General features: G+C 28.2%; 1 protein-coding gene across 1 annotated transcript; it reads left to right on the top strand.

Moving 5' to 3' along the window:
• Positions 1-1,944: 1,944 nt before the first annotated feature.
• Positions 1,945-10,229, top strand: LOC135931597 (chondroitin sulfate synthase 1-like; the record flags this gene model as incomplete). Its single annotated transcript, XM_065468830.1, has 4 exons — positions 1,945-2,010; positions 4,457-4,533; positions 6,002-7,046; positions 8,823-10,229. Coding segments are annotated over 4 exons (2,595 nt in total), but the record flags the coding sequence as incomplete, so codon positions are not given.
• Between the last annotated feature and the right edge of the window lie 707 nt (positions 10,230-10,936).

Here is a 10,936-nt window from a genome sequence, read left to right as displayed (position 1 = left end):
AAAAATAAACTTTTTGTGAGATTCAAAAAATGTGGCAAATAAAAATTTAAATTTTCACTTCAGAAATTTTTAAATTTGTGCTAGAATCTTTATAAACACAAACACATCACCTGTCAGATTGGCAGGTCAACAAATAGAAATGACAAATGTTAGATTTATTAAACTATTTATTAAATATTACGAATAATTCGTTTTATTCGAATAATTCGTTTTATTCGAATAATTCGTTTTATTCGAATAATTCGTTTTATTCAAATCGAATAAATGATTATTCGTATTCAGATAAAACAAATAATTTATTATTCGTATTCGTAATTATTCGATTAGATTCGAATTATTCGAATCGAATATTCGAATTATTTTTGAATAGGCCTATCTATGAATAAAGAAATGATACTAACTCAATTAAATCTCGACAATGCTTCGCATTTATCTAAAAAAATATTTAAGGATTTTCTTTCTCCCTAGTTCTATATATGGCTTAAAATAGAAAATTTATAATATCCCTAATCTCTGATGGGTTTATCTCGTATTGTTTCATCCATAAAATAGGGTATATTCTTAATTTCTTTTGAAAAGCTGTTTATGATTTCTTTGAAAAATTAATGTTTTTCTTTTTCAGAATTTTTGTTACCCTGATAGCCTCATTAAAAAGTTTAAAATTTGTTTTGGTAGGAGAGGCCGGGGATATGTAGAGTAAAAAGAAAGAGCGTCTATGGCTATCTTTTTTTTTAATTTTTATTGCTAATTGTTTTAAATTTGGTCAAATTTCTATACATACCATCTATCATATTTTTATTTAGGAGTGGGAGATCCGTATTCAATAGAAATATTTTGTTTTGAGTTAAAAGTACTCTGTTAAATTTTAAGAAACCTAAAGAATATATTTCTGTCAACGCCACCGAATATACTTGGTCAAATTTCTAGATTATCTAAAATAATTGTTTGAGCAATTTAAGCTAACTCGCTACCCCCTAGGGATATACGGCAAGGGATAAAATGGCAAATTTGTATTTTCCAGAGTAACGATTTCTACAAAATATTTTTAGTGGCTTTTCTATATGTGGAATCTATTAAGAAACATTAATATTTACAGATTATATTAGTAATGATGATTCTAGAGTGAAACCATTATGTTTGACGTTATTTCTACCCAAAACGCTGATTTCTTTCTTTCTGTCTTTCTCTTTCTTTCTTTCTTTCTTTCTTTCTTTCTTTCTTTCTTTCTTTCTTTCTTTCTTTCTTTCTTTCTTTCTTTCTTTCTTTCTTTCTTTCTTTCTTTCTTTCTTTCTTTCTTTCTTTCTTTCTTTCTTCTCCTCATTGAAATAAAGTGAGATAGAGATGAGGAAATAGGGATGAAAGAAAAGTAGGAAGGGTATGGTCTTTCAACTAATTTTGAATTAATTTCCTATTTTTGCTAAATATATATATAGGAGTAGGTAAAAAAAGGGAAGATTTTTGGGGAGAGGGCAAAATTTTTAGAAATGTAATATTGTCATTCGGTTGAAAGTGTAGATTTGATATAATACACTAAATGTCCTGATTAGGCATATTCTATCTATATCAGGAAATCCATCTTATATGTATCTTTATTGCCAAGGCCAATTTTATTTTATATATATATATATGTATAAACATAACAATTAGAATAAAAAATGTTGTGTTTTATGGGTTAAATTTGATATTGGAAATATTATTCCGAAGTGTGCCATCTTACCCAGGTTCGTTGGTAAATAGATAAAAGCACGACTTTTATTTAATCCTAAATAGCGCCTGGAGTATAAAAGGTAGAAAGTTCAGTGTTTTTTTATATAGTAGTCTAATGATGAGGTTATCTAATAATATAATTAGTTTATTTTTATAAAATAGAGATAAATTATAAAGCAAAAGAGTAAGACATCTGCTATATAACCCCGGTCTCCTCTAAAAAGGAAATTTATTTGATCTTTATTTTTTAATAATTTTATTTTAAAAAACAAGGTTTTTGGAGACCTTAAAACTCAATTAGAAGCTTAGTTGTGTATGTATACAGACACCGCTCTCTTTAAGTCATTAGCGTTCTTACTTTTTAATTATTATTTCTATACCAAATCAAAATTAGCAAAAAAAAGAAAAAATTAAAATCAGTAAGGGATAAAATAGGAAAACCAGATTAATCTAATGATAACGTCCTTCTCTCTGCCTTTTCAATAATGATGAAGTACCCCCCCCCCCTCCCTGTGGTAAAATTGTGTTTGAGCTTAGATGATAAGTAATATATTCATGAAATCTTATTTAAGATTATGATTATATAAGTTGACTATAAGAGTGCCACCTGAGATTTCGCTTATGCATTACCCCCCCCCCCCCCCTGTATTAGAGGACTTTATATCAAACAGAATCCTCAGTATCTCTTTGAACCTAAAATAAAGCTATTCTTATTTTTCTATGGGCTTGAAATTTTTTATAAAAAAAACCGGGTCTTAGTTGATAAGTATAAGTGACTTTTTACATTATAATGAACTTACTTTTTTGGACATTTTGGTCTTAACAAGTCAGTCGGTATGAATCATTCATTTCTTAGATAAGGCTTTTCAGGTGAACAAAGTAACATAATAAATTATATACAATTTACTGGAACTGAAAATCAAAAATTACATCAACAAAAAAAAATGAGGGTAAAATTATATTTAATTAAACGATTCATCAAAATGGAATGCTGAAATATTTATTATTTTAAGTATTCATACAATTTGAATTTTAGTGGATCTATAATTTAAATACAAACTAAAAATAACATCTATATTAATATAAATAAATAAATTAATGTATATAATTTGGAGGAAGCGAGATATTCGTCATCATATCTTGAATTTTTTTATGTTTTGTCCGTTTATTTTGAAACCAATTTTTGATCTAGTGAGAATTAATAAAAAAAAATCTATATATAATTAATAAAACCAAATCCAATAAATATATATCTTATTGCCAAAATACATACATTCATTAACCGAATTGCTTATAAGTTTAAAATTGATGCATAATTTTTTTTTAAATAATATTGAGCAATTTGGAATTATTAAAACGACCACATAAATCGTTTAAAATTGTTAATTATATATTTTTTGTAAATTTTTACGACACAAACCCTTATTGAGTCTATATAACATATTGTTATATTAAATTTCCTATATATTTAGACGAGCTTAAATTTTTTAAAAATTTATTATATTATGTATATATTTTTATTAAAGGTAATAATATACTTGATCTTGCCTACAGCTCAGTGCCAAAGATAAGTCTTTCTTTAATTTGGTGCTTACAAAATGATTTTCCATATATGCCTTTTCTAATGTCCTTTTTTGATATGCCGTGAACTCGAATCGTGAGCGTTTCGGCGTGTAAAAGACTAATTATCATGATTTTAAATATTATTATACTATTTATAAATAAAAAAACTTTCATCGTCGGAAGCAATTTGGAATGACGGAGCGGGAGAAATGACTCTAAAATTTTGTCCTAAATTGACGATTCCATCGTAGATGTTAGAGATATTATTTCTGTCGGTTTGGGTCCATAAGTATTCAGGACTTTTCTTACATTCCACCCTGTTGATAATTTCGTATACATCTCTTAGGTACACCTCGTTGAGCAAGCTGTTATGATGGCAAATATTGTTGCTTCCTTCAGTACTTATATCAAAATAATAAGATAATGGATCTTGTATAGGATTCGGAAGACATTTCGCTAATGAATATAAATTTTTCATAATTTGTTTTAAAATACAAATAGATAGTGTTGTTAGACGACCCTTGATTAAGATTTTAGACATATTGGTAAATAGCGGTCCAAATTTTTCTTACCATCTATGAGCAAAATTTCATAACTTACATAATATTATTTTGGCTAAAGTATTAATCAAGCCGTTATAAAAAACAACCCAAAAATCTTTGAAGATTTATTGATGGATCCCTCAAAAAAAATATAATATATAAAAATATATTGTTTTTTATAATAATAAAAAAAAATGTGAAAAACTTGATTCTTTGAGTTGATCATAGGATTGGCTATGCGATCGGGAGGTGGTATAAGTATCGTAAATAAATTGAAGCATACTTTCTTGTGATAAATCAAATGGGCCAGATTTTGATAAATCAATCATTTTTTTACATGATAATATTTTTTAAAAGATTCCATCATACCGCGATATATATCACCCTAATAATTAAAATATATGATACCTAACTAAAATTTGATTATTTAAAATTTTTTATTAATTCACACAAACCGTTCACAATTGATATAATAATGATAATGGGTTTAATATTAAAGAAAAAACAATATTATTGTATAAAATTGACCACACATAAACCGATCGTTTTATATTCATTTTAATATTTTTTTTCTAAAAGTTTTTAATACTTATTATCTAATATTTGAGTCAATTGAAGGGGTCAAATTTGTAATTTGTTTTTAGTTAGGAATTAGAGGTCTGCAAAGGGTAGGTTTTAGCCCGCCTGATTGGGTCGAGATTGGCGAAGCGGCTAAAAGATTGTAAAAATTAAATGGGCTAAAAATATTTTCAAAACAATTAGCGGGTGAATAATATTTTTATGTGGAAATGGGCAGAACAGACTTCATTTTAAAAAAAAACATTTTCTTTAAATATCATAATATTGAATAATTTATTAGTTTAAATAGAAATTACATTAAAATAAAAGAAATAAAAATCCAAACCAACCAATAGAATAATTTATAAACAATTGGGCGAACGGATTAAAATTTTTTTAGATAAATTAGCGGCTAATGATTTTTAAAAAACCGCTAACTTTTGGGTTAAAACTCCCCAACCTCTAATGTGACTGTAAAAAAAAATATATATAAAAGACAAACTTTTATAAAATATACTTATGTTAGATGTAAAATAAATTTTATATTATAAATACTATAACATTATTAATAAAAAATCATCGGCCGCGTCTTAGTAGAACTTAATTTCTTAATTCTCAATTCTATTCAGAATAACAGCGTAGACGCCATTTTTCATTTTTTTTAAATGATAGGAGAAATTCTTTAAAATATCATAGTTAGCACGAACGAGACCAATTATACATAGCAGGGTAAAAGTGTACTTATTCCTATATCCATAAATCACTTTTATAAAAAAAAAATTTGACAAGCTAGGATGCAGCCTTCGTGTCTGTTGATGACAGGAACAATGTGTAAGCGTACCTTGCCCTTTATAAAGTTTTTTCTGGAACCCTCTGAAATCTTCCAGAAAAATATCAATAGATATCGTCCTAATATTAAAATCCTACATTGTTTTAGAACCTTTCAATTATTAAGAAAAACTACTTCTAAATATATAGTAGAATACTTTTAATTAGCATTTGGGTGTAATACAAATATATTTATAACTTTAAAGATACCTACGGAGGTGTGATTTTAACCATTGTAATTTTCTAATTATTATTATATATCAAAACAAAAATTAAAGCACATTGGAAGAAGGAATTGAAGAATATTAAATCTTAGCTTTTATATTTTATATCAAATATTATACTCTAATAAATAAATATAAAAAATTCGCAATTATCCTATTTACTCTTTCTTCTAATTACTTTAAAGTTTAAAATATCATGAAAAAAATAATAAGAATTAACTTTAACATCTAACATGAAAATAATTCGATTTTAAAATAAACATAGTTTAATGCACAAAGTGATTAAGATTTAAGCCTTAAGGTTAAGAATTTTTTATCTCTTTATTATCTTATAGTTTTAATTATACACATTAATTCTATATATTATTTTTTTTTAAACTTAATTTAAAAGATAATTATTTTTTTTCCTTATACCAAAGTACATTTTTATATTAAAATTAAGGGAATTACCTATTTAAATAAAAAATGAAATTTATACAACCAATGAATTCGAAAAAATTATATGTGATAAGGAGATATTTTTTTTAAAATCCCAGATTGCTTTTATGTTGCAATATTTTTAAAAATGAATTTATTAAGAACTATTCGTAACAGAACTTTGAAATATCTACTTCAAATCAATGTTAAAGATTCCATGAAATTTAGAACTACTTTTAACGTCTGGATAAATTTTACTTTCTTTTCTATATTCTTTTTCTCCGGACTAAATTTGGGCATTCTAACATGGCATTTTTTAAAGCATGATTTCAAAATCTGTCCATTACCATCTCGAGCGGAATCGAATAAAATGGGCATTGCGAAATATTTAATGAAAAGGTCATACCAATATATTGAAGATCCTCCTAATTCTTACCATGTTACAAAACTGGATTCGATCAACATATTGATAGGCATTATGACATCCCAGCAAAACCTCAAAGATAGGGGTTTAAGCATTTTGCGTACGTGGGGCAGCATTTGTAATAAAGAATTAGCCAATAGCACTGATGGGACCGATTCGGGTATCATGATAAGATTTTTTGGAGAGGCCCAACTAGATCCCAGTCACGAATATTGTCTTGATAATAAACTCAGCAATGATAATAATAGCTATACAAATGGTGTCGAGTCCGAAAAATGTGTCATACGTGCAAAGAGTAATTGTTTCGTTAGGCTCAAAGATGCCACAAATGCGAGAGAATATCCTCCAATGATAAAGGCTTTTTCCATGCTGAAATACATGTACCGCCATTACATATTAAAACCTAAAGTACATACTAAGATTGATTGGTTCATAAGAGTAGATGACGACGTTCACGTGAAATTGAAAGAATTAAAACGTTTTTTGTACTCTTTGAATCCGCGGAATCTGTATTACATCGGTCAAATGGGGATAGGGAGAAAGCAAGATGCGGATACCATAAATTTATTTAAAAGAGACATTAACACTAAAAAAACTCGTTCTGAAGCACAAAATTTTTGCATGGGAGGAACAGGGATAATATTTAGTAGGGGTGTTCTCGAAAAGATGGGTCCTTATATCGATGAATGCTTGAAAAATACTGTGTCTATTCACGACGATGTCGAAATCTCTAGGTGCATTCATATGCAAGTTGGAGATTTAGATTGCGTTTTGGCATATGAGGTAATTACACATATATATATATATATGTTAGCGGTAATGATATGTGTCATATTGAAAGGAGATTCAGAAAGTCTCAATTTCAAATCATATACTAAGGGCGATTTCAGAGATATTTAAAATCCAATTTTACCAGGAATGTATTCTAGTATGTGTGTAGTATACTTACCTTATAAATATCGGAAAGTTTTCGCCATAAATATTTTTGTATCTTTTTATGAATGTATACAAAATAACTGTAAAAATTGGAGTGATCCTAAGTTCACGGTAAAATCTTTTGATTTGGTACTAACAGTGTGGATACCGCTATATATGCTGAAATACATTTTTGGTCGAATCAATTTTTTTTTTAATTTTAAAATCGCTCTCAATAAATAATTTAAAATCGAGTGATTCCTAATTCCCAAATAGAGTTGTATGGCTTGATTTGCGCCGATTTTTAAAAATAGCCAGAAAAATATTGCCTAAGCCTGAAGATTTAGCTTATAGATGTCCTAAAATCTTTGTGTCACCTATGAGCTAGATTTTCAGGCTTGCGTTATATTGAGCTAGCTATTTTAAAAATCAGCTCAAATCGAGCCGTTTAACAACACTTAATCCCCATGGATTGCATATCCAAATGCGACAACATTTATATTATTATATTTTATCATATAATTGTTATATAAATTTTAATATGTCGTAAACCGTAAATAGATTTCGAAATCCATGAAGATTTAGGAATTCAATATTTTATTCATTAACTGAGGACCATTATTAAATATGAAAGATCTTGATTTTATCGGAATCAACATAATATCTACTAGAGATCTGCAAAAGAAGGCCCAGCCCAAACGTGCTTCTGGCCGGGTCTATTTAAAAAAAAAATTGGGTTCGGGCTGGGTCGGGCTTGTAAATTTTTTCAAAAAAATTTGGGTTCGGGCCGGGCAAAACTTTATAAAAAAAATTTCGGGCCGGGCCAGGCGTGAAAAATTAGGCCCTTTCAGATTACTAATATCTACCTTATAAATTTTAAAACCATTTTAGCTTGACCTTTCGTATAATTTTTTTTGTTTTGATAAATCAATTTAATATTAGTATAAACTATAAATTAACTGAAATCGATTAAGCACATTTTTAAATTAAGATTTTAACTAAAAATAATAATACGCAACTCGAGATTTCTTTAATAGATTTCCAAACTTTCTGTTCCGTCATCTATGAGCAAAATCTTCAGGTTTCTGTAATATTTTATTGGTTATAAATATTAGATTAGATATTTTAAAAAAATCGAGCCTTTTAACAACGTTTATACTGAATCTCAATCGTCCTAGTGTTCTTGAACGGCTCGATTTTTTAAAAAAAGATAACTCAATATTTTAACCAGAAAAATATTGTCTAAGCCTCGAGATTTGGCTAATAGATGTCAGAACCTTTGTGCCATTAATAAGTTATATCTTCAGGTTAGCATAATATTTTTCTAAATCTAATATTGAGATAGTCCTTTTTAAAAATCGGCTCATATCGAGGCGTTTAGCAAACTACATTCGATATAATTATGTATATTTTTTAAATTTTTTATGCTTTTAAATAAATTTGCTTTTTGTAGTGATGTTAAAAGACTTGATTTGGTCTATTTTAAATTAAAATTTCAGTTAAAATAATACTACGCAAGCCTCGAGATTTTGTTAAAAGATGTCCAAACCTATCGGCCATCTATGAGCATAATGTATAAGTGTAGTATTTTTTGACGAAGTTTTTTTTAAAAATTAATACTTTTTTAAAAAAAAATTTTTAAAGGCAAAGAACGTGTTTTATAACGATTATTTCCCCGAAAAAAACACTCCGCCTTCGCCTAAAGCAATATTCATTCATCCGTTAAAAACCTCGTTAAAAATGTATCAATCCCACAAAGACTATCTACTTAAGCGCCTACAAAATTTAAGGACCGCTTTGTGGCAAAAAAGCAAAATATATGGGCAGAGTGTCAGCTTTCATTACGGTTCTAAAGATGAAATACCGGTGTACTCACTTATTTCGAAGGTAGGCCAGGTTTTGCATTCGCCTGATATTAAAAACCCGCACATTAATTTGCCCTATTATTGGCGAAATTTTTTTAATTCAGCTATCAACAAATCGATCGAATTTGTGAGGGCGAATAATGACCCCAAAATAAAAGTAAATTTACCAGAAACGCGCGTATACGCGGAATGGCAACCTTTTGCCATTAAAAAACCTTACCTGAATGTGAAAAGCTTTATCGCTGTGAATCACGTATCGCCTTCTTATAAATCGCAGATAAATTTCCACGAATTAAAAATAAATTATCCACTCCAAGAATTCGTGTTCGAAGAAAAACTTGGCCACTCAATCGAACCTTCTAGGAAAACCATAAATTTCATACTTCCTTTTAGTATACGCTATAAAACGTTGAATCGCTTCTTGGATTTGTACGAAAAGGTATGTTTATCCTCAAAATATGACAGCGATATTCAAGAATTTGATACTACTTTAACCATAATAGAGTTTTTGAGTCCCAAGATTTTTTTGAAATTGAACAATTACAGTCATCACTCACGTTTGATTAATCGAATCAATAGTATAAATTCCCTGAATATCAGAAAGAATCAACAAAGGGACGTAATAACATTGAATTTAATTAGGGGACAATTTTCCAGAGCACTTGCCCTTGAATATGGAGCATCCCAGTTTGATCGCGATAATTTATTGCTTTTTCTCGACGTTGATATGATATTTAGCATAGGTTTCCTGAAAAGAGTCCTAGCGTTTACCGTTCAAAATGTCAGTGTTTATTACCCCGTCGTATATAGTCAATACAAAAATAACATTTCTAAGTCATTCATCTCGTCAGACACGGATTATTTTAACGAGGGATTTTGGAACATATACGGGTATGGCATGGTTTCCTTATACAAATCCGATTTTGACAAGACTGACGGGTTCAGTATGGACATCGTAGGTTGGGGTAAAGAGGACGTAGATTTGTATTCTAAAATTATAACCAAATCCAATCTCACTATTTATCGATCAGCTGAACCCGGGTTAATCCACGTGTATCATAAAAGATCTTGCCCTGAAATCCTCGAGTCCGCTCAATATAAAATGTGCATGGATTCCTTGGCCTCTTACCAGGCTAATAAGAGAACCCTAGGGAAAATTATTATAGACAACATTAAATTGTCTTAAATATATTATTTAAAGAAAATTATCTAATATATATACCGGGATAGTCTTCTGTATTTATTTATAAACTTAAATATTTTGAATTTATTGATTCCAGAAATAATAAATAATGAGAATTTTATATATGTACATATATTCTTATTAATATCTCAAATTGACAAAAGAATTTATAGTAAAATTAATTATTTTTGTAATAAATCTAAAAATTGGGAATCAGAAAACAATGATATATCAATTTTTCCAATCCTCAATAAATCCCCTATAGATTAGTAAAATTAGTAAAATTATGGATCTTACATCTATATAATTCGTTAGCTAACGAAAATAATTATTCCTAATAGTATACCCATATTGCTGAAATATTAAGGTTTAACATAGGACTAATATCACCAAAAATAAATTCTCAGAGAAACTATATTTACTAATAAAAATTTGCTAAGAATCAATATTTTTCGAAATTTTTAGAGTATAATTTTTCTTTTAAAATTATATAATATATTTTTTGATTCCCGGAAAACGAAAACTTCTCAGAAAATTAACTACAACAATGCCTCCAAAAATAATCTTAAAAATTGAGAAGAAAAACCGCCATAAAATATCAAACCTAAAATAACATTATGATACATATGGACTAGTGTTGTTAAAGGACTCTTGAGCCGATTTTTAAAAACGGCTGACTCTAGATTTTATCCAGAAAAATATTAAGTAAG

Source organism: Gordionus sp. m RMFG-2023, chromosome 1 (genome assembly GCF_954871325.1).
Source record: "Gordionus sp. m RMFG-2023 chromosome 1, tfGorSpeb1-WG-v2, whole genome shotgun sequence".
NCBI classification, from domain to species: Eukaryota; Metazoa; Nematomorpha; class Gordioida; order Chordodea; family Parachordodidae; genus Gordionus; species Gordionus sp. m RMFG-2023.
This window is presented reverse-complemented; position numbering and strand designations above follow the sequence as displayed.